Genomic DNA, 23,744 nt, shown 5'->3' on the forward strand with positions numbered 1-23,744 from the left:
GCCTATTTTGCTCCAAACTTGAACCTGGCTCCCGGCACAGAACCGATTAAAGAGCCCCTGCACTGACTTCGGAACAAAGCAGAAACTGCCCCGGAGGGGTCTCTCTGCAGTGACCAGGATAACCACGGTCCCCAGCAAGACTCCTTCCTTCATCCAGGCCCTAACTGCTACCCCAGCCTTAGGGCATAGCAACCCCCTCAGAAAGGAAGTCACGTGATCAGAGTTGCATATTAGGAGGATGGTGTGTGGAGAATAGGGGCAAAAGGCAGGAAGGGAAAATCCATTAAAATGTGGTTGCAGGAAGCCTGAGGCAGGGCAGAGGTGCTGACGATGGAGACAAGTAAATGGAGTCACGAGATATTGGGGAAGCTCCAGGAACCACGTGGACTGAGAGGGGGAGGGGTCAAAGGCAATGCCCAGGTTTCTGGTTTAGGAACTGTTGATGCACAACAAAGCACCCTCAAACTTGGTGCTCAAACTTAGAACGATAATCTCGTAGTCTCCCTCACTTATCGGCAGGTCTGCTGGGGGCAGCTGATCTAGACTGGGCTCGGGCGGAGTGGTTCCACATGTCTCTCATTCTTCTCTTCATGGGGCCAGCAGGGTACCCCAGGCCTGCTCTTCTCGTGGAAGCAGAGGGGCAGAGGAGGGCAAGGGCAAATCTGTGAAGCCTCTGAAGGCCTAGGTTCAGAATTGTCATGCCGCACTTCCTCCTCTGTGCCACCCGCCAAGGTCTCGTGGACGGCCCCCAGTCAAGTGGTGGGGATGGGACAAGGGCATGGCCGTGGATGCAGGGAGGGGTGAAGAACTGGGCCACTGATGCAATCGGCCGCAGGCCCCCACCAGATGGAGCGTGGTTCCATTTCCTGAGTTAGGAAACATGGGAGGAGGAGCAGCTGGGGGGGCAGGGAAGATGGCGAGATTAGCCAGGACCTGGTAAGTTTCAGGTGCTGGTGGAGACATTGAACAGGATGTTGGATAAGCGGCCTCCAGCCCAGGAAAGAGCTCTGGACCAAAGACAATGATTTGTGAGTTATGAGTTCCCCATAGGAGCGGGCTAGCTTGTCAGAAAGGGCTCAGGGTGGGACAGACGGAAACCCCCAAAGGGAACTGGGAAGGACAAGTCAAAGACAGATGAGGAAGAGATCATGAGAGAGGGGTGTGGTGGGAGCCAACGTAAGGACGTTTCTGGAAGGGGAGGGGCTCACCAGGGCTAAATGCTGCATGGGAACCTGTCCCCTGGTTTAGCAGTAAGATGGCAGGTCATTGAAACTTTAACAAGAACAGACTCAGTGGAGCCCCTTAGGTCTTACTTTTTTGGTGCTTTTTAAAAGTTGGCACTGTTTTTGTGGTTTATTCATATTGTTATATGTATACCTAATTTCGTGGTTCCAAAACGGTGCCACGTGAAGTGCTAATTTGAGGTAGTTCATAGCTCCAACATTAGATTGTGCTACATTCCTTTCTGTAGCAGACCTGTGCCTTCAACACGTGCAGTGAGAGGCAAGTACCGCAGGGAAACCAAGGAAGAACGGACAATAACAACAACGGGGCACCTGGGTGGCTCAGTTGGCTAAGTGTCTGACTTTTGATTTCCACTCAGGTCATGAGCTAACAGTTCATGGGGTAGAGCCCCAGGTCGGGCTCTGCGCTGACAACACGGAGCCTGCTTGGAATTCTCTCCCTCTCTCTCTGCCTCTCCCCTGGTCATTCCCTCTCTCTCTTTCAAAATACATAAACTTTAAAAAAAGGAGGACAGCAGTGTTCGATCCAACGCCAACACTTGAGAAGTTGGGCAGAGTCCAACAGGCACGACCATTGTCTTGGTAAGTTATTCCGGTTATTTAAGAATGAAATGAAATAGTATTTTCTCCTCAATTTACGTGCATTATTTTCTTCAGATAGCTACTAAGTTATTAGGACATAAATATATATTAAGCTCTTTGGACCTAACTACTTAATACACAGAATCGTTAGCCATTGCTTCTGGCCTAGGAGTTCCATGAAAAAATTGTTGAAATTCTAAGTGTGCCGTGAAGTAAGAACATTTGGGAACCCATGATCTAGGTATTTCCATCTAACTGCTCCATCATAGTCAATAGCATGCCAACCCCACATTTTACTGTCCAGGCTCCCAGTGACACCCGAGTGGATTCCAGTTCCCCATTAATGCAAACACCACTGCACAGAACGTCCTCATCCATGGCCCTGTGGACCTGTGCGAGGAAATTTTTCTGGGTTATATATACAAGATTAGGATTTATACTATGTGTGCATAACTAATTTGATTGGAGTGCTGGATTACTCCCAATGTACTTCTATCCCCACATTCTTTTGTTTTTTTTTTAGTGTTTCATTTATTTTTGAGAGAGAAAGAGGACAAGTGGGGGAGGGGCAGGGAGAGAGGGGGATAGGGGATCAGAAGCGGTCCCACGCTGACAGCAGCCAGCCAGCCCAATGCGGGCCTCAAACCCCTGAGATCATGACCTGAGCCAAAGTCAGACATTCAACTGACTGAGCCACCCAGGTGCCCCTTCTTACCCCACATCTTATATAAAGCCCTTGTGAAAATTGATAAAAGGAAACTTCATTTAGAATAAAGTGCAGAGGCCAGCAGGGGGAGCTCTAACACCCTGCCACTGGTCAATTGCAGACTTACTAGGAAGAGAAGGACCTTGCTCTTGGCTACTACTTAGTCACCACTTTACTATTCCCGCAAGAGGAAGAAAGCCCTCTTCATCCACCTCCGAGAGCCAAGCCAATGAGAGACAGTCAACTCAGCCAATCAAAAGCCACTATATTTCATACTCCCAGTTTCCTCCAATGGACCTTTAGTTTATAACAGCCTCCCCAATTTCCCCATTTCCTCTATAAATGAGTGGTCCTCTCCTTTGTTCTGCCTATGGTTTTGTAGTAGAGTTGCTGTCCTTGATTACAGTGCTCTGCTATTCCCAAATAAACCCATTTTTGCCGATAAAATAACTAGCAGTTTTATTTATTTATTTTTAAGGTTAACACCATCCTTCTAATGTTTGCCAATCTAATAGGTGAGGGACGATTTCTCGTTACTGTTTTAATTTGCACTTCCGTCATTACTGATGAATTTAAGCATCTCTTCGTATATACTCATTAGACATTTGGGGTTTCCCATTCAGCGGCTTCCTGCTTATGTCCTTTGTCCATTTTCCAGTTGGGAATTTTTGTCCTTTAGTTGTGGATTTGCAGGAGTTTCTTACTTTTCAAGGTATAAATCCCCTGTTTTAGATGTCACAAATCTTTTCTCCCAGTATGTCATTTAGCTTCTGACTTTGTCCATCTTGCCCTGTGTTGACTGGAAATCTCTAAGTTAAATAAAATAAAATCCATCATTTTTTTTTTTTTTGCCTTTGTGATGAGGCTATTTGATCTTCTTTAAGTGCTATTACCCTACTCTCAGACCACAGAGCTATGATCTGACATTTTCTACAAAGATATCAGCCTTCATTTTCTTTTATTAATAAGGTCTTTTATTTTTTTTAAGTTCACTTATTTATTTTGAGAGAGAGAGAGCACAAGTGGGGAGAGGCAGAGAGAGAGAGAGAAGGAGAGGGAGAGAATCCAAGCAGACTCTGCACAGCGTGGAGCCCAATGCAGGGCTCAAACTTATGAACCATAAGATCATGACCTGAGCCTAAGTGAATGCTTAACGGGTGGAGCTACCCAGGCGCCCCTAGGGCTTTGATTTTTAAACCATTGAGTTTGCTTGGAATCTAGGTGTTTGTCAGCTGAATAAATTACATCATAACATGGACATCAGTGAAAACGAATGTCTGAGGTAAGCACTAGATACAAGTGTTTTAGAGGAAGAAAAAACTTTCCATTTAGTACATATAAGCATGAGATTCATTGTAACATAGGAAAATGGAGAGAAGCCTAAATTCGAGTTGGGTCTCTAATGAAACAACACCAGAGCATCTCCTCATTCTCTAAAGATGGCAACCACAACAAGGATTTTTCTCAAAGTAAACACGGATTTTTCTCAGAATAAATCTTGTTCTTTGCAAAAGTCATGAAGTAAATATGCTTTCTTTATAAAGATGCATTGTGTATAAATTCCAAGAAGTTTTATTTTTTTCATATAAAAATGGCAGACTAGTTGTTTTTTATCCCACCCAGCCTACGGCAGTATTCATTAATACTGACCTATTGAAATCATCCGGGCTTATAGATATTTTTCTTGATGAGTTGTTTCAAGAGTGAAAAGTTAGGAGTAATTCATAGCTTTAATTCCTATCCCTTTCACTTCTAAGACCAAGAGGAAAATCACTGGAGCAAAAATAATCAGAAATTAGGGAATGAAATAGACAATTATAATTCAGGTTCACTAATTTATTATATATCTGAAATTTTATAGATTTCATCTTGGGATGTGTTTCGAGTTAAATCATTCTCCTGTCCATTCTATCGCAAAGGTAGCACAAATTCTTTGTGAGATCAGCGGAAAGTTGTTACGAGAGAAAAGAAATATTTAGAATTTAGCTCCTAGCTGGGCAGACATCAGAGAGATTTATTTGTCTAAGTTTGAGGGTAAAAGTCGGTCCTGCCTCCAGTTAAATAAGTAACTCATTTAGCTTGAGGTTAAGATTTTTTTAAGCTGATTTTTGTGTGTTTATATCTGGAGAAAACTTTGATGGACTTTGATATTTAAGCAGATTGTCAACAGCCCTAAGGAGAAAAGTCCTTATTTTCACCAGAGTGCCGCTACCCCTGCTGTTTATGTGTTTGTACTCACCTCAGAAGCAAATTTGATTTAGGAAAATTAAATGTTGGTGTGGATACTTTCCATTTTTCTGGCCTCACTGCACTTGTACCTTAATACCTGCCTTTCCCCACCTCCGTGAACATTTGAGGAAGATAATTACACCTGTATACACAAAAGAAAGGCCTGGAAAGATTAACTCCGAGTAATTAACAATTATCTGTGAGAATGAGATCTAGAAGCTCTTGGTTAGGAGGTGACATTTTAAGTAACTCTATATTGTTGGGCTTTTTGTTGTTGTTGTTGTTGTTGTTGTTGTTTGGCTATGGTTGATGAATTATTGAACTTTCAACTTTTGGACTAAAAGAATTTAAAAAAAGAAATCAAGAAAACAAAACAACAATAATGGGGAGTTATCAAGGCGCTTGGGACTTTTAACTTATTCTCTTAAATAATTATGGGTCAAAAAGGAAATCAAAATCTAAGACACTACTTAGAAAGCAAGACAATGAAAGCATCCTTAGCAGAATCTTTGGAATTGACTCAGAGGTGAATGCATATGCTTGAATATTTTCTTTAAAGAATGAAAAGAAATTAATTCTATGTAATGAGTACAATTGTGTGCCCCCCAAAATAGAGTATAAGTTCTAACTCGTAATACCTGTGGGTATGACCTAATTAGGAATTAGGGTCTTTGCAGATGTAATCAAGTTAAGATGAAATCATCTGGATTAGGGTGGGCCCAAATCCAATGACTGGTGTTTTTATGAGGAGGGAAATTTAGACACATACACAGAGGGGGAGGCCATGTGAAGACAGAGGCAGAGATTGACGCAAGGTGTCTACAAGCCAAGAAGCCCCGAGGATTGCCGGAATCTAGAAGAGGCAAGAAAGGATTCTTCCCTAGATCCTCTAGAGGGAGGGGGGCCCTGCCCAAATTTCAGTCTCAGACTTCTAGCCTGCAAAACTATGAAAGATAAGTTTCTGGGGCACCTGGGCGCCTCAGTAGGTTGAGCGTCTGACTTCGCCTTAGGTCAAGATGTCACGGTTCCTGGGTTCGAGCCCCGCGTTGGAATCTGTGCTGACAGCTCAGAGCCTGGAACCTGCTCTGGATCCTGTGTCTCCCTCTCTCTCTCTGCCCCTCCCCCGCTTGCACTCTGCCTCTCTCTCAAAAATAAATACACATTAACAAAAATTAAAAGAAAAAGATAAGTTTGCATTTCAGCCACCCATTTTGTGGTATTTTCTTTCTTTCTTTCTTTCTTTTGTTTTAGCAGCTCTAGGAAACTAATAGAGCCCATAATTCAGGAAGTAAGAAAAGAAAAGAAAAGAAAAGAAAAGAAAAGAAAAGAAAAGAAAAGAAAAGAAAAAAAGAAAAGAAAACATGAGCCGGTAGGAAAGCAGACAGGAGACAAAAAAGGCAAAAACAATAAGAAAACGGTGCAAACACAAAACTGGTAAATAATTCAAGAGCTAGTCTTTGACTCCAGAGAAAAAGATGAACCTCTTCAGAAACGTAAAACGAAAACAAAAGCAAATCTTCGTAAAGAGCTAAACCCACAACGTGGAGCCACGTGCTGTTGTCAACACTCAGGCCTCGTCACCAGGTCGGTCAGGCATCCAGGACCCAGATCTCCGGGCCCTGCCAAAGCCCGGGGCAGGGACACTGCCTGAGGATGCCCCACAAGGGGCCCTGGATCCAGTGCCCTGTGAAGATTTGTCCTTCACCTTCTCATCTAAATGGGTGAGGAAGGTGACAGCAGAGCCACTGTCCCTTCCTTGGAGGAGAGCCGGTGGCATAGGACAGCAGAAGACCACTGAAAGACCGGAGCGGGGGAACAGTGTGGCCGGGGTGCACTTCTTTTTGAACTGGGGATTCACTTTGAAACACGAAGCTGAAATTGTAAAAATATATTGATTTTACTATGCTGACAATATATAACCATATGTATGTGCTCATTCTTTTCATTAATTAATTAATTAATTTTTTAAATGTTTTACTTATTTGAGAGAGAGAGAGAGAGAGAGAGAGAGAGAGACAAAGCGTGAGTGGTGGAGGGGCAGAGAGAGAGAAGGAGACGCAGAATCCGAAGCAGGCTCCAGGCTCCCAGCTGTCAGCGCAGAGCCTCGTGCCGGGTTTGAACTCGCGAACCGCGAGACCGTGACCTGAGCTGAAGTCAGACGCTGAACTGACTGAGCCACCCAGGCACCCCTAATGTGCTAATTCTTATAATAGAGTGTGAATCAAATGTCAATTTGCTGGCATAACCTTTCCGACAAACTGTAGACTGGAAAACACTTTACATTTGTTTTAAGTTTATTTTTTTATTTTGAGAGAGACTGAGGGTGGGAGAGGGGCAGGGAGAGGGAGAGACAGAATCCCAAGCAGGCTCCGCAGTGTCAGCACAGAGCCTGATGCAGGGCTTGATCTCACAACCAGGAGATCATGACCTGAGCCAAAATCAAGTCTGATGCTTAAGTGACAGAGCCACCCAGGTGCCCCAGCACTTACATTTGAAGTGTCTCACACACTTAAAAAGAGGGTTTGCTTGGCAAAAAATATTCGTGTTTTCCCAAGGAATGCTTAGTTTATAGCACTACAATTTTAAAACCTTTTCCATGGTGACCTTTGAAAATCCATGAAACTAGATAGAATGATATAACGAACCCCCATGCAGCCCCCAAATCATTCACCTATGGCCCGTCCTGCCCAACCATACCCCCCACTTTATTATTATTTTCAAGCAATCCCAGATGTGATATCATTCCATCAGTATGTAGTTATTTAACAATTGGGGGGGTGAGGTTGGCGCCTGGGTGGCTCAGTCGGTTAAGTGTCCAACTTCAGCTCAGGTCATGATCTCACAGGTCATGAGTTCAAGTCCCACGTCGGGCTCTGTGTTTACAGCTCAGAGCCTGGGTCCTGCTTGGGATTCTGGTCTCCCTCTCTCTCTGTTCCTCCCCTGCTCACACTCTGTCTCTCTCTGTCTCTCTCTCTCTCAAAAATAAACAAAGAATTTAAATTGTTTTTTAATTTTTTAAGTTTACTTATTTATTTTGAGAGAGACAGAGAGAGCACCAGGAGGAAGAGAGGCAGAGGGAGAGAATCCCAGGCAGGCTCTACAAGGTCAGCACAGAACCCAACACGGGGCTCGAACCCACACAACTGTGAGATCATGATCTGAGCTGCAATCGAGAGTCAGATGCTTAACCGACTGAGCCACCCAGGTGCCCCTCTGGTTGTTTTTTTAAAAGTTTTTTTTAGGGGCGGAGCCTGCTTGGGATTCTCTCTTTCCCTCTCTCTCTCTTTGCCCCTCCCCCCCAAATAAATTTAAAAACTTAAAAAAAACCCACAATCCCATTTTCAAACCTAAAAGAATATTTAAAATAATTTCTTAGTATTATCAGTATTGAAATTTCCAACTGTCTTGTGAATGCCATATTTGTTTGCATCCGGACCCCAAAATACCCGCACTTTGTGATCACCCGCTTTGCCTTTTAAGTCTCCCTCCATCTGTAGATTCTCCTTCCATCTTTTTTTTCTTGTAAATGGCTTATTGCAGGAGACGCGTTGTTTATTCCACAGGGTTTCTTACAATGTGGATTTTGCTGAATGTGCCCTTGGGGTGTCATTTAACATGTTCCCCTGTTCGCTGTCTTTCTGTAAGTTGATAATTTTACACCTAGAGGCTTGATCACAAGGAGGCGGCAACAAGAATGGAAGAACAGTACCCAGTGATATTTTGGGGAGACGAGACCACGGGTCTTGGAGACTGAAGTGGAAACACGAAGGCAAAGAAGATGCTAAAGTGAGCTCCATTCACCCCCTCTCTCAGTGTCAGGACTAAGGGTGTTCTGTGCTTTGGAGATGCTCCATCAAAGATCTTTCCTCTCCTTTCAAAAATTTTATGTGATTTTGAGCTTTTTAACATTTCTTAGTGAATTTTTGTAACCCTTCCCGAAGGTCATCATCTTTGTGAAATTTGAAGTGTGAAGCCCTCTTCTCATACTCCATGCTGTTCCAGAAGTTCCCTAATAAGGGCACTGTGTGGTGTGGTCCTCTGGTGACCGGCCAGCTCCTCCGTCTGGGTATCCCTCTGCGCCTGGACTTGGAAAGGAGGCTGGCTCCTTGGCTAACATGCTCCCGAGAACTTCACAGGCAGCACATGGGTGTGGACTGAAAACCTGCGTGGAGACCAGCTAGTTGTATCTTTCATTTCATTTATTCCTAGAGTTTTAAACTTTTCCTGCGTGGACTCTTCTACCGTCTGCAAGTGTAATGATAATATTTTAACATCCTTGTTCCCTTACTTGTCTCCCTGCACTGCCTTGGACGGCTAGTACTTGCAGAATAGAAGTAGCAAGAGTGCAGATGTGCCTGCACCTGACCTCCAAGAAAATACAACATTTTAACACCAAGGAGAATCTCTGCTGCCTAATTTTATACAGAGACTGTACTATTTAGGGTCCTCCAGAGAAAGAGAACCAATAGGGTGTCTAGAGATATAGACAAGAGGAGGTTTCCTATAGTATTTGGCTTCTGTAGTTGTAGAACCCAGGAAGCCCCACCATCAGCCACCTACAACCTGGAAAACCAGGAAAGCCGATGGTGTAACCCAGTCAAGTGTGAAGGCTGGAGGGTTGAGGAGCTATAATGTGAATCCTGACGTGGGTCTGAAGGCCAGAGAACCCAGACTGCCAATGTCACAGGGCTGGAGAAGGTGGATGGATGTCTCAGGTCAAGTGGAGAGAGTGAATTTGCCCTCCCTCTGCCTTTTCGTTCTATTCCAGCTCTCATGGGATTGGATGGTGCCCCCCTCCCCTCTGCTTTACTAGTTCACGGGCTGATCTCGTCCGGAAACACCTTCACAGACACACCCAGAAATAATGTTTCCACCAGCTCTCTGGGTGTCCCTTGGCACAGTCACATTGACACACAAAATTAACCCTCGCGGATGCCCTTTATTACGGAAATTCTCTCACATTCTTGAGTTTATGCTAACAGGTCTTTTTTTTTTTTTTAATTTAATGTATGTTAAATTTGTAAATGATGGTTTCAAATTCTGTGAATGTGGTCAAATATATTAATCTATTTTATAAGGTTAAGCCAATCTCGAATTTCAGGAATACATTCAACCTGGTCAAAGTGTATTGTCATTTTATTGCGTTTTGCTGGACTTGCTTTGTAATTGCTTAAAGTTTTTACATCTATGTTCGTGAATGAGGTTGAGTCCTAAACTGTGTCTATGTTTTAATCAAGACTTTGCAACGCTCATAAATTGGCTCAGAACTATTTTCTTTTTCACCATCTTCTGGAAAATTTTGCGTAAGTTTGGATTATAAAATTCCTTGAATAGTGGAACTTACCCTTTTGTCCTCTTTCTTTAAAAAAAATTTTTTTTAATGTTTCTCCTCTTTGGGAATAGCTTTAATATCTTATAAGGATCATGCATACATATTTAAAATTTTTCTAACATTACAGAAAGATACAGAGGCACCTGCCTGGCTCAGTCAATAGAGCATGCAATTCTTGATATCTGGATCATGAATTCAAGCCCCACGTTGGGTGTGGAGCCTATTAAAAAATATATATATATATACCAAAAAAAGTGCCAAAAAAATTTTTTCAAATTAAAAGAATGTTTTAAATATTTTCATAAAACCTTCTATCCAGTGAAAATCACTCAACATTTTGAGCATATTATCTCCACATTAATCATCTCTGTATAAATAAATGTCTAAATTTTATATAACTGGATGTGGTTCTACAGTAAACTGCTTACTTCCCACAACATTATTCCACTAACATATTTTATGTCAGGAAATAAAAAGCTTTATCATAAGTTATATTGATTACTTAGTCTGAACAGTAGTGTCTCCAATGATGACTAAAGTCTATTTTTAAAAACTGTGTTTTTAGGGGCGCCTGGGTGGCGCAGTCGGTTGAGTGTCAGACTTCAGCCAGGTCACGATCTCGCGGTTCGTGAGTTCAAGCCCCGCGTCGGGCTCTGGGCTGATGGCTTGGAGCCTGGAGCCTGTTTCTGATTCTGTGTCTCCCTCTCTCTCTGCCCCTCCCCCGTTCATGCTCTGTCTCTCTCTGTCCCAAAAATAAATTAAAAAAAAAAAAAAAAAAAAAAAAACGTTGAAAAACTGTGTTTTTGAGGGGCACCTGGGTGGCTCAGTAGGTTAAGCGTCCAACTTCAGCTCAGGTCACGATGTCACAGTTCACGGGTTCGAGCCCCACATCGGGCTCTGTGCTGACAGCTCGGAGCCTGGAGCCTGTTTCGGATTCTGTGTGTCTCCCTCTCTCTCTGTGCCTTCCCCGCTCATGCTCTGTCTCTGTCTCTCTCAAAAATAAACATTAAAAAAAATTAAAATAGAATCATACAACATATGGCCTTTTATGATGGATTTATTTCACTTAGGACATTGTTTTCAAAATGCATCCATGTTGTAGCAGGGATAAGTTTCTTTCTTTCTTTCTTTCTTTCTTCCTTTCTTTCTTTTTTTTTAGCCAAAAATATTCTCTCACATGTACATACCACATTTTATTTATCCATTCATCTGCTGATGGACATTTTAGTTGTTTCCACTTTCAGGCTCTTATTAATAATGCTGCTGTGGACATTCCCGTACAGGTTTTGTGTGGATAGATGCCTTCTTTTCTTTCGAGCATCCACCCAGGAGGGGATTGCCAAACCATCCAATATATCCCAACATTGGTCCTTGTTTGCCTTTTTAAGGGGGCTCTTTCCCTTTAATTCTTTTTTTTTTTTAATTTTTTTTTTTAACGTTTATTTATTTTTGAGATAGAGAGAGAGAGACAGAGCATGAATGGGGGAGGGTCAGAGAGAGGGAGACACAGAATCCGAAACAGGCACCAGGCTCTGAGCTGTCAGCACCAGGCTCTGAGCTGTAAGCACAGAGCCCGACGCGGGGCTCAAACTCACAGACCGCAAGATCATGACCTGAGTCGAAGTCAGCCGCCCAACCGACTAAGCCATCCAGGCGCCCCTCCCTTTAATTCTTAATATTTTTGTTTGTACCTTTTCTCTTTTGAAGAATTCTTATTGACAGAGGTTTGTCCATTCGTGTGTGTAATGAATCTTCTCAAATAACAGACTTTCAGCCTTCTTTGTTTTCTGTATTACATCTTTGTTTGCTACTTCGTTGACCTCTGCCCTTATCTTTATCATTTCGTTCTTTATATATTTGATGGGCATATTGAACTAGCCTATTTCTAACTTCTTATGTTGAAAGACCTAGCTCATTAATTTTCAGCCTTTCCTGTTTCTTCAAAAGTGTTAAGGCTCTTAGCCACGAGCGGCTAATGGCTACTGTATTGAGTGGCACAGTTACATAACGCTGCCCAGAAGCTTCTACCAAACCGGCCTAGTTGAAAGGGTCTAGGAGGCACAGCCTTCAATCTCTCAAAGTCTTCATAAAGGGCCTTACAGTGGTTGCATTTTTTATTTGCTCTAGACCCTGTGGCCAAGGATTCTGTATTGTAACAGGTGCATTAGGTAAATTTGTGGAGCTAGGCCCACTGACCTGTGTGGAAGCCACGCATCCAAGCCCCATCCCGCTGAGCTAAGTTATACGTTGGCCTCCTGACTCATGTCAGCCCACGCTCAGCCCACCTCCCCACAGCAGCCAGAGTGACCTCTGAAGAAGGCAAAGCTGATTCCGACATCCCCCGCTAACAAGCCGTCAGAGGCTCCTCTGTGTCCTCAGGATAAGGACACAGGCGGTGCTGGGCCAACAGGCCCGCCCACAGCCCTGCTCACGCCAAGGGGTAAAGGGAGGTTTGCCGGCCGTGTCCCCTCGGGGGCCTCAGCTCCTCGTACTAACGGGTGCGGGGCGCAGGGCAGGGTGCGGCGTCCGTGGGCCAAACACCCCAGACAGGGGCGCCGGGTGGAGGGAGGCACCCTGCCGGCCCCGTCCGGGCCGCGGGGGCCATGGGAGGAAGGAGGACCGATCGCCAGGTGGGGAAGCTGCCGCCCGCCTTCGGCAGCGCGAGGCGACGGCCTTGCTCACGTCTGCTCAGGTGAACGTGTCCTTCTCGCTGTCCCTGGAGCTGCTCTCCTATCAGAAGCTCCCGGCGGACCAGATGCTGCCCGGGGTGGACGTTCGGCGGCATGCCAACGGAGAGAAGGAGATGGTGTTCGCTCAGAACCTGCTCCTGGAGTCCGCCGACCAGCCCGCTCAGGTGAGTCCCGGGCCTGCCCCGCACGCGCCGAGGGGGGCAGCGGGCCAGACTGTCCTGGTGGGTCGGCGGAGGTGGGACCCCCACGCGGACCTCAGAAACGGGAGCGGCCCCGGCCCTTGCCCTGAGGGCCCGGCGAGCCCTGGAGGACGCCTTTCCCCGAGGACACACCCCGAGAAATACAGGTCTTCCTTCCTTCCCCATCTCAGCTCAGAACCAGGGGCCGTGCCGTGGGGTGGGACACGGGGCTCCCGGCTGCAAGACGCAGGTGAGGACGAGAAGGGATAGCCTGAGGGGCGGGTTCGAGAAAGGCCGGGAGGAAGAATCAGTCTAGCCAGGCGGGCCCTCCAGCGGGAGCCCAGGGCCGGGGAAGGTGAGCGCGGCAGCGCCTCGCCTGAGGGTGACGTGGGGGGACTGGCCAGGAAGAGGGGAGATGGCCCAGAGCCCAGGAGGGGCAAAGGGCTGGGCCTCGGGGCCCCCAGGGGATGGAGGAAGACGCCCAGGGGAGGGCGGCCTGACCGGGGAGCAGGACGCACAGAGCTTGATGGGGGCAGAGGGAGCGGGGTGGTGGGGAGAGCAGATGGCACCTTCCGGGCCCTTGACCTGCACACACGCCCGCCGGCCTGGGTTTTCGATGCCAGGCCAGCCCCCTGCACAGCTGCGGTGCTGCCTGGGAGCTCCTCAGAAGCTTCCGCCCTCGCACCCCTGGCTCCGAGCCCAGCAGGAGTGGATGAGGGCCCCACGTTACAGGCTCTGCTCTGCCCCCTAGGTGGTGCCCCTGAAGGCCACCGTGGCCGTGCCCGAGCTGCAGCTCTCCACCAGCTGGGTGGACTTCGGGACCTGCTTTGTGAACCAGGCACGGGTCCGGGAGGTCTACCTCATGAACCTGAGTGGCTGGGTTGTGCCTATGGGTCGTGGAACTGAGACCCGAGTTGGTCTCCACACTGAGCGTGGAGCCTGCTTAAGATTCTCTCTTTCCCTCTGCCCTTCTCCCCTGCTTGCACACTCTCTCTCTAAAGTAAAAATAAAATAAAATAGTTTCTAAAATTGGAGTAAACATAATTTAAGGCAAAATAGAACTGATGGCAAACAGTATCAGTAGTTATGAGGGATGCTATTTAATGATAAGGAAAACAACTCACAGAGAATATCGGACAATCTATTCTAGTTTCGCTTCTCTATTGTGTTTTTAAACTTCAGTCGCTATATTGTTCATTTCTAGGATTTATGGTGTCTTCGGAGTTATGTCGCTTCCTCTCTTTGACTGTTTAAACAAATGTATAACCCTTTTCCGAGAGCCCTACCACCGCTGGATGGCACATTGATGGTAAATCCTTCGCTCTATTGTTCCTGCCTCACACCGGCATCTTTCCTCCTGTACTCAAGAATTACTACTTAAAAATTTATCTTGGGTGAGATTCATCTTCCCTGGAAAGCCCTAGGAGTCTTGGGCTGTCGGTGGCAACATCTGTGTGAAATGGTTTTGTGTCTGCTTCCGCCGGGACCTCACAAGGTCCACATCTTTTTGCGTTCATTCCTGGGCTGGGGGCTGGTATCCGTGGGGCCAGGTGTTCCCCCGAGGCCAGCACCCGAGCCCCCTTCTGAGCTGCTTCCATCTCGCCATAAGCTTGTGCGCACTCTGTACGCAGAGAGCAGCAGCCCTGTGGGGTTGGGGTTGGAGGCGAGCAGTGTGAGCAGCTGGGTCCCACGTGTAGGTCAATGCCTGGGCAGTGGTAGAAATGCCTGAGCACCTGGGGGAGCCTAGGTGGCTCAGTCGGTGAAGCATCTGACTTTGATCTTAGCTCAGGTCTAGATTTTAGGGTTGTGAGTTCAAGCCCCGCACTGGGCTCCGCTTGAAGAAAAAAGAGGGGCACCTGGGTGGCTCAGTCAGTTAGGTTTCCAACTTCGACTCAGGTCATGATCTCCTGGTTTGTGAGTTCGAGCCCTGCATTGAGCTCTCGGCTGTTAGCGCAGAGCCTGGGTTTGGATCCTCTGTCTCCTTCTCTCTCTGACCCTCCCCCACTGTCACGCATACTCTCTCTTTCTCTCGAGAATAAATAAACATTTTTGTAAAAAAAGAAAAAAGTGGGACACCTGGGTGGCTCAGTTGGTTAAGCAACGGACTTCAGCTCAGGTCATGATCTTGCAGTTCGTGAGTTTGAGCCCCACATCGGGCCCTGTGCTGACAGCACAGAGCCTGGAGCCTGTTTCAGATTCTGTGTCCCCCACTCTCTCTGCTTCTCCCCTGCTCGTACTCTTTCTCTCTCTCTCTCTCAAAAATAAATAAACATTAAAAAAAATTTTTTAAGGTAAATAAAAAAGACTTTCTCTCTCTCTCTCTCTCTCAAAAAGAAAGGAAGAAAGAAAGAAAGGCCCAAGTGGCTGAAAGACACTGGTGACAGAGTTCCACATAAGCTGGTGACCATGACCCGGGCAGCAAGAACCCCACGATTGGAGACCCTGGCTGATGTGTCTGCTGTTGATTATATCATAAAGACACCAGACTTGTAGGGTCATACGATGGGCAGCTTCATGCAATTTTGGCATTTAATTTTCATTATGTCATTAAGCAACCTGTGTGATAAGAATGATGTGGGAGACCAAAAAGAAGAAGGTTCTAGTCTAGTGCTGTCTAGTAGAGATGTAACATGAGCCACAAATGCAAGTCATGTGTGTAGTTTTAAATTTTGTGCTATATTAAATAAATATAAATTTTCTGTTATGTTAAAAACAGTTTTTTAAAAAGGTGCAATGACTTTAATATTTTATTAACTCAATATCCAATATCTTATCATCTTTACACACAACCAATATAAAAAATACTGATGAGATATTTTATGTTTTCTTTTGTATAAATGTTTGAAATTGGTGGTTTTTTACACAGCACATCTTTTTGTTGTTGTTATTTATTTTTATTTTTGTAAATTTTATTATTTTATTTTTTTAAATTTACATCCAAATTAGTTAGCATATGGTGAAACAATGATTTCAGGAGTAGATTCTTTAATGTCCCTTACCCATGTAGCCCATCCCTCTTCCCGCAACCCCTCCCGTAACCCTCAGTTTGTTCTTCATATTTATGAGTCTCTTTTTGTCCCCCTCCCTGTTTTTATATTATTTTTGCTTCCCTTCCTTTATGTTCATCTGTTTTGTCTCTTAAAGTCTTCATATGAGTGAAGTCATAGGATTTTTGTCTTTCTCTGACTGACTCATTTCACTTAGCATAATACCCTCCAGTTCCATCCACATTGTTGGCAAGATTTCATTCTTTTCGATTGCCGAGTAATACTCCATTGTGTATATGTATGTGTTGTATATCCAGTAATATACCACATCTTTATCCATTCATCCATCGATGGATATTTGGGCTCTTTCCATACTTTGGCTGTTGTGGATGGTGCTGCTATAAACACGGGCGTGCACGTGTCCCTTCGAAACAGCTCCCCTGTATCCCGTGGACAAATGCCTAGTAGTGCAATTGCTGGGTCCTAGGGTAGTTCTACTTTTAGCTTTTTGAGGAACCTCCATCCTGTTTTCCAGAGCGGCTGCACCAGCTTGCGTTCCCATACACAGCACATCTTAATTCCGACTATCGCCACATCTGGCTAGGGCCTATTGTGTGAGACAGCGTGGATCTAGTCTGTTAAGATATATAATGTCAAACTCTGAGTAATATTAGCCACTGATTAGATAAGCAAACTAGATAGGTTTATCTAGGACTGACTGACAAAGTCTTGGCTGAATCCTTCCAGCAAAGTAATTTGAGGTGAGGTGTTTAAATGTGGCTAACGTGTTGGTCATCACAACCCACAGACAGGCCTCCCCTAGAAAGAGCAGGGGAGGCCTTTAAAAATCCTGTCGGGGCACCTGGGTGGCTCAGTTGGTTGCCTGTCTCTTGGTCTCCGCTCAGGTCATAGGCTTACGGTTCGTGAGTTTGCGCCCCATGTCGGGCTCCGAGGCGGGGAGCCTGCTCGGGATTCTGTCTCTTCCTCCCTCTACCCCTTCCCATATCACGCACATTGTCTCTCTCTCTCTCTCAAAATAAATAAACATTAAAACAAAATAAAAATAGGGGCGCCTGGGTGGCTCAGTTGGTTAAGCGTCTGACTTCGGCTCAGGTCATGATCTCACGGTTCATGAGTTCGAGCCCTGCATTGGGCTCTGGGCTGCCAGCTCAGACCCTGGAGCCTGCTTCGGATTCTGTGTCTCCCTCTGCCCCTCCCCCCTCGTGCTCTGTCTCTCTGTCTCTCAAAAATAAAGAAACATTGGAAATATATAAATAAATAAAATAAATAGTAAAAAATATAAAAAATAAAACATCCTGTCATCCTGTAAGCAGATAACTTGTAAGACCCCTTTCTCTGGGACCTGCAAACGCTACTCGGGAGGCAATCTTGGGAAATTTGGCAAAGAACAGGGGGACCAGAATATGACACTGAAAGGAGGTGTGGGCACCAGCTTCTTGCTGTGCCCAAGCTTGGGAACGCACACCTGGAGCAGGGTGTTTGGACCAGGCTCTGTGCACTGCGCGCCAACCCTCTCTGGGAGACCTGGCCTCCCTGCCTTTGCTCCGCGAGGTTGGACATTCTTTTCTGTCCTTCTCTCCGAAGCTCCAGGGAATTTGCTCCTCCCCGCAAGCTGGTGATCTTCCTTTTTTTCTTTTTTTAAAACTTTTTTTAACATTTGTTTATTTTGAGAGAAAGAGAGTGCGTGTGCATGCAGGAGAGACGCAGAGGGAGGGAGATCTAGAACCCCAAGCAGGCTCTGTGCTGACAGCACAGAGCCCGATGCGGGATTGGAACCTATGAACTGTGAGATCATGACCTGAGCCGAAACGGAGTCTGACGTCTAGTAGACTGAGTCACCCAGCCGTCCCTAGCTGATGATCTTCCAATTAAGGGGGCAGAGAAAGAGAAGAGCCAGGCCCTGCCCTCCCAGGGAGAAAGCATGTGCGGCCCATGGCCCGACCCAAAGGTTTCTGAGTCTGGCTAACGGTTGAGGAGCTCTGGGCCTTCTCCAGTCTAGAGAAGCTCTCACACTGGCTGGGAAGGGCAGACTCACCCTCAGGGTAGTTGGGACTGTAAGCTGGATGTGGGGGCTTATCCTCAGGGAGGCGGAGGTCAGAGGTCAGCCAGGCTGGAGTCATCAGGGAAGGAATACCCAAGGATGTGATTTGGGTAGTCCCCGAGACCGTGCTTATCTGTGAGTGTCAGAGGGAAAACTGAGCAAGAAAGCGCCGTGCAAATGGGAAAAGGAGTCATTATTCCCTGACACGTGCACACCTCCTTTCAGGCAGAGCTGAAATCTATCTCGGCCTGCCCCAGCTAGCAGACGCCTGGGCTAGAGGACACGGGTGGCATGGGCGCACGGTCCTGGCCTTACCCACTCCCAGCCCTCTTAGACACAGCCCCTCAAGCCCCCCATCCAGAGAGCTCCTCACTCTCCCCAAGGGCTAGCTAAGGACATGAAGGACACTGAGAAGCCTGTCTGACCCAGCTTCCTCTGGGCCTGGGGCTCTGGGCTCTCCAGACACAGCCAATTGTGACCAAGCCACCTCAAGTCCAACCACGGCACATTTATTGCCATGAATCACACCCTAGCTCACCCAGGAGGGACCATTTTCGGGGCTCGAGGGCTGGCCTTGGAGCAGGACTGCCCTGCCCCCCGAGCTGGACTGGGCCCCTGGAGTTCGTGGCCTGGAGTCCACGGCCCCATACCCAGCCACTCGGCTCCGGTCGAGATCGTCTGGGGGCCTGGACCTCAGTCATTCCGTGGGTCTGTGTCCCCTGCTCTGCCCGGCACAGGTGTGTGGGAGAGAACGTCGGAGTCCAGTTTCAGCATCGTGGAATCGAGCACCGTGTTCCTCACCACGTCCCCAGTCCCACCTTCGGGTGCCACTTCCTTGGCGAGCAGTTCCTCAGCCATGTTCCTGAAGAAGCCATTGAAGAACAAGTCACGAGTTGCATCTTTAGGGGCTAAGAAAAGCAGTAGCAACTAGAGGCAGCAGTGGCCACGCCTGGCTCTGCGATCCCGAGAGGTGGGGCCTTCCCACACCTGCAAGTCCCCGGCCAACCTTTGTCATGCGCCCTCAGGGACCCTCACCTCCAGGACCAGGCCTGTTCCATCTCCCAACCCTGCCCAGACCCTTCACACTCCTGCATCTTTGGGGCTCATCTCTAGCATTTACTGAGCACCTGCCACAGGCCAGACTCTGCACCAAGTGCTTTATGTGGACTTAGCCTTACCCAGAGCCCTATGAGAGAGAAAGGCTAGGCCTCATGTCTTTCTTTACCTCTCTGTGCCTCAGTTTCCTCCTCTGTAAAATGGGGCACAGTGAGAGGACCTATCTTGCATGCGGCTGTTGTTAGGACCAAGTATGAAAAGGCACGTGTGGAACAGGACTTGACACACGGTAAACGTTCAACAGAGGTTAGCTGTTTTTATTACTCTGGTATCATTCCATTTTGCAAATGAAAAAGCTGAGTCTCAGAGGAATTAGGTAACCCCCCTGGGCACATGCTAGGAAGCGGGAGCAGAGACAGAAATCCAGGCCCTCTGGCTCCAGAGGCTGTTTCTTAGCTCCCCTGGCTGCTTTGCATTTCCCCCTCTCTACAAGGGGACAAACTCCTATTCATCCTTCAAAGCCCTACTCAAATGTCACTTCTTCTGTGACGCCTGCCTCAACCCCCCAAGCTGAAGGTCCTCCCTCCTGGGCCGTCTATAGGTCCTGTGCATCCCTCCCTCAGAGCCCATTAAGTGTAGACTTTCTCCCCATAAAATAGTCACGAGACCAGACGAGACCAGAGGCCAGAAGTGCCCCTGGAGCAATCAGGAAGGAGCCCAACTCCCAAACGGGGCCCCGGGCTGCTGCAGCCTTGAAGTCAGAGTCACGAATCAAGACTGGGTCCTCCTTGAGAACCTGAGAGTTCAGACCGGAAATCAGAGGTACTCAGAGAGCTGGTGGCCAGCCAGTCCCTCTGCCATGGGAGGGAGGGAGCCCAGGGCATCTCCATGGACAGCACCCAGTCCGGACAGGCAGCCAGAGGGGAAGACCTGGCCCGGGGTTGGTCAGGAGAGCCAAGAGGGCGGGAGCTGGCAGAGGCCAGGCTGCACGGAGGGCGTCGCGGCGGCATCCGGGAGAGCTGGGCAGACTTCTGTAGACACAGAGTGGCCCTTGTGTCACAGGCCCATCTGGCAAACAGGCAGGGATAGACGGTGCCAAGGGCCAGAGCCCAGGGGCCACACACACCTACCTTGTCTGAAGGGGGTAGTGCTCCAGGATATCAGGGAGAGGCTGGTCTTGCGTTTCTGGCAACAGGGAGCAGAAGAACAAGGCCAGGATGGCCGAGACGCAGCAGAGGAGGATGGGGAGGAGGGTGAGTCTCTGGCTGATGATCACCAGGGACGAGATGGCTCCAGCTGCCCAGGCCAGGGACACCAGCCCCAGCCCTGTCGCCCTGGAAGGGGAGGTGAGAGCTCGTCTGGGAGGCCTCCTGGGCCCAGAGGCTGGCTGGAGGTGGGGCGGAAACAGCAGCTCCCCAAAACCTCACACTCTCCAGTCTCCAGCCCATCCCGACTCCCCGGACACCCTTGCACAGCATTGGGCTCCCCCCTGATTCAGGGCAAGCGGTAATTTCTTCTGGGCCTACTTCTTGGAGCAGGAGACCCACCCGGCAGCGTGCGGGCCCGCGGGGAGAAGCCAGGGTGGTGGCGTTGGGTGGGGGGCAGGACGCTGCCACCCTCACCATGGCTCCACGCTGCGGGGTGGAGCCTCAGGGCAGGGCTGTCACATCTCGGGCCAGCTGTGCAGGGCGGAGACTGCAGTCAGACTGCCCGCTGCTGCCATTCGCTGTCTGGCCTCCACCTGATGCTGTGGTCTGAGATCAGGCTAATGATGGAGTCTGGGGGATTTTCTGGAGGGTCAACGGGGTGACCCAGGGAAACCACTCATCATCACGTGCTTGTCACCGGGTGCATGGCCGTTCTCACGGAGGTCTCAGTCTCCATCCCGTGTGCCCTCACCATGCCCCCCAGGGCCCCTGCCTGCCAGGCCACCTACCTGAGAACCGTGGGCAGGAGCTCAGCGGTGTAGATGAAGAACACGGTGACCGAGGCCGCCAGGCTGAACTCTCCAAGCGCTACCATCAAGACCATTATGGATTTCAGCTCTATGGCCAGACAACGGGGCCACCTGAGTCTGGGGCCGTCTGCCCCTGTGGACGAGGGTTGGGGGCTGCCCATCTGCTCTCCCTCCATCCCTCTTCAAGGCATCTGAACAGTCCTCCCCCACCACCTGGTGGTCAGCTGGTCAGCAGACTCAGGCCGGGCCAGGTCAGTATATCCGCGGTGAGATTGCTCCTCCCCTCTGCCTCTCAGTCCCTACACCTCTGCCTCCCGGCTCACTCCCTTCTTCCGCATCCTCACCTGAGGCCGCTTCCCCTACTACTTGACCTGCTCAGGGCCCTCCCGCCTCCCCGGCCATCTTCTGCAAGGTAGACCAAGCAGGGAGGGGTGCACAGGGGCCGGGAAGGGTTCGGGCCCTGGAGCCCCAACTCTTAAGACATTCCAGGATTCCCGACTCTGGGCAGCCAGATGTGCGCATTGAGGAAGGAAGAGAAGATCCCAGAAAGGCCCTTCCTCAGCCTTGGGGAGGTCCGGGGGCAGGAGGGAGCTAGAAGCTTCCAGCTCTCCCTCTACCAGCTTCTGCTGGGCCCTGCCCGCACCCCACTCCCCACTCTGGCCCCAGCTTTGCTTGGCTTTGGGATGAAACCAGAGATATGGTTCATCTATTGGGGATTCCTAGTTTCCCTCACACATGTGAGAGTCTTAAACGTTTCTGTTTGACTCAGTGTAGGCCCACTTTTTACAAAAACCACCAAGCCATAGGAATTTAAGAATGCCTTGGTTTCCCCATTTTGTTTTAGCCAGTCAACGCTGCCAGCATCCGAAAGAGGAAGGGTCTCAGGCAAGATGTGCACAACGCTAACCCCCAGAGAGCAGGAGGGCTCCCCCTGGAGGCAGATCTGGGACAAGCTCCCCCACCCTGACCCCTGCAGCTGAGGGGGCTCTTGCGGTTAGCAATTCTGATGGAGTGAACCCTGACATCTTAACACCCACATCCCCAGCCCTGCCACTCTCCAGCCCTGTGACCTGGGGCATATTCATCGTCTAAGGGCTCTCTGAATTTTTTAAAAAATAATTTATTGTCAAACTGGCTTCCATACAACACCCAACGCTCATCCCAACAGGTGCCCTCCTCAATGCCCATCACCCACTTTCCCCTCCCCCCACACCCCATCCTCAGTTTGTTCTCAGTATTTAAGAGTCTCTTGTGGTTTCCCTCCTTCCCTCTCTGTAACTTTTTCCCCCTTCCCCTCCCCCACGATCTTCTAAGTTTCCCAGGATCCACATATGTGCGAAAACATATGGTATCTGTCTTTCTCTGCCTGACTTATTTCACTTAGCATCACACTCTCCAGTTCCATCCACGTTGCTACAAATGGCTGGATTTCATTCTTTCTCATTGCCAAGTAGTATTCCATTGTATATATAAACCACAACTTCTTTACCCATTCATCAGTTGGTGGACATTTAGGCTCTTTCCATCATTTGGCTATTGTTGAAAGTGCTGCTATAAACATTGGGGTACAAGTGCCCCCATGCATCGGCACTCCTGTATCCCTTGGGTAAATTCCTAGCAGTGCTATTGCTGGGTCATAGGGTAGGTCTATTTTTAATTTTTTGAGGAGCCTCCACACTGTTTTCCAGAGGCTCTTTGAAATTTTGAAAATACTGCCACCCCTGCCCCCTGCCTCCATTTCCTTGTCTGGTTCTGAGCTGAAGGGTACTGCGCCTTCCTGGGAAGGAGAGGCCTCCATGCAAGAATGTTCTGGAGAGTTTAGCCCACCGTTACATGCAGTTTTCAGTGGGCAGGTCATTTTTTTCCTGGTGGAGTTACAGATAAAAGGCGTTTCCCAATCAGAAGCTGCAGGTGAGAGGCAGGGCCGGGGGTACCAGTTGAAGGCCTGCTTGTGTGCCTCCGTTCATATGTAACCATCAGATCTGACCGGAAGAAGGCCACCTACTCTCCCACACAAGGATGGGTCCTGGGACAGCACTCCCTCCTCTCCCAGGTTTCTGAGAGCTTCCAGCACCCGGTCTCGGAGTTCTCCTTCGGGGAGGGCAGTGCTCCAGTGACTGGCACCAGCTCAAGAGGGTAGGTGAGCTGTGGGAGCGGGAGGCTGGCTCCCCGGGGTGTCTTGTTGGCCGGGCAGGGCAGGAGGAAGGGGTCTGAGGAAGCAGGAAGGCTGGGGGCTGCCGAGGGGAGGGTGAGCCGTACCTGGGGGGAGGATAAGGATAAGCAGGCACATCAGGGTGCCTTGGAAGAGGCTCACAACCAGGCTCCACTTCCTCCCGATCTGCTCGAGGAGAAAGATGCAGCACAGCCGGGCGGGCACCTCCATGATGCCAGGAATCACTTGTCTGAAGTGGATGTTCATGGCAAAATCCTTCAACTTGAAGCACAGCGTAAAATAGCTGTAACTGACAGTAAACCTGAAATGAAGCCAGGAGAGAGACATTCAGAGAGAGAGAGGGGGATACAGACAGGCCAGGAATAAAGACAGAGGCAGAGGAGCGCCCGGGTGGCTCGGTCGGTTAAGAGTCTGGGGTGATCGCGGCTCGGGTCACGATCTCACAGTTCGTGAGACCAAGCCCCGCGTAGGGCTCTGTGCTGACAGCGTGGAGCCTGCTTGGGATTCTCTACCCCCACCCCCTCCCTGCCCCTCCCCTGCTTGAGAG

General features: G+C 48.6%; 2 protein-coding genes across 23 annotated transcripts in view; one reads left to right on the plus strand and one right to left on the minus strand.

Annotated features, from left to right (window-relative positions):
* The first annotated feature begins 3,785 nt into the window (after positions 1–3,785).
* LOC111562244 (deleted in lung and esophageal cancer protein 1-like) lies at positions 3,786–18,272 on the plus strand. The gene is made up of 4 exons (XM_023260189.2): positions 3,786–3,814; positions 12,446–12,947; positions 13,714–13,875; positions 18,237–18,272. The coding sequence occupies exons 1-4, from the start codon at positions 3,786–3,788 to the stop codon at positions 18,270–18,272; spliced, it is 729 nt and encodes a 242-aa protein (XP_023115957.1).
* SLC22A14 (solute carrier family 22 member 14) overlaps positions 16,443–23,744 on the minus strand; it is a 31,830-nt gene continuing 24,528 nt past the window's right edge. For 13 of the 22 annotated variants that reach the window (XM_045037871.1, XM_045037866.1, XM_045037868.1 and 10 more), the window contains 4 exons: positions 23,284–23,498; positions 21,004–21,112; positions 20,198–20,401; positions 19,364–20,098 (listed from right to left, as the gene is read on the minus strand). In XM_045037871.1, coding sequence (XP_044893806.1) covers positions 19,894–20,098; positions 20,198–20,401; positions 21,004–21,112; positions 23,284–23,498 — 733 coding nt within the window. In that variant the 3' untranslated portion in view covers positions 19,364–19,893. Of the gene's footprint in view, positions 16,585–17,826; positions 18,145–18,499; positions 18,874–19,363; positions 20,099–20,197; positions 20,402–20,614; positions 20,858–21,003; positions 21,113–22,634; positions 23,499–23,744 lie in introns of those variants that run through there. The other 9 variants (XR_006585660.1, XM_045037864.1, XM_045037863.1 and 6 more) reach the window with 9 other exon arrangements.

Source organism: Felis catus, chromosome C2 (genome assembly GCF_018350175.1).
Source record: "Felis catus isolate Fca126 chromosome C2, F.catus_Fca126_mat1.0, whole genome shotgun sequence".
Lineage (NCBI taxonomy): Eukaryota > Metazoa > Chordata > Mammalia > Carnivora > Felidae > Felis > Felis catus.

Excerpts from the sequence above, each read along its gene's own strand:
- LOC111562244 (XM_023260189.2), top strand. The coding sequence starts at position 3,786 with ATGGACATCAGTGAAAACGAATGTCTGAG. Across the intron at positions 3,815-12,445 it reads AGTGAAAACGAATGTCTGAG|CCGTCAGAGGCTCCTCTGTG; the intron begins GTAAGCACTAGA and ends CCCGCTAACAAG. Across the intron at positions 12,948-13,713 it reads CCGCCGACCAGCCCGCTCAG|GTGGTGCCCCTGAAGGCCAC; the intron begins GTGAGTCCCGGG and ends TCTGCCCCCTAG.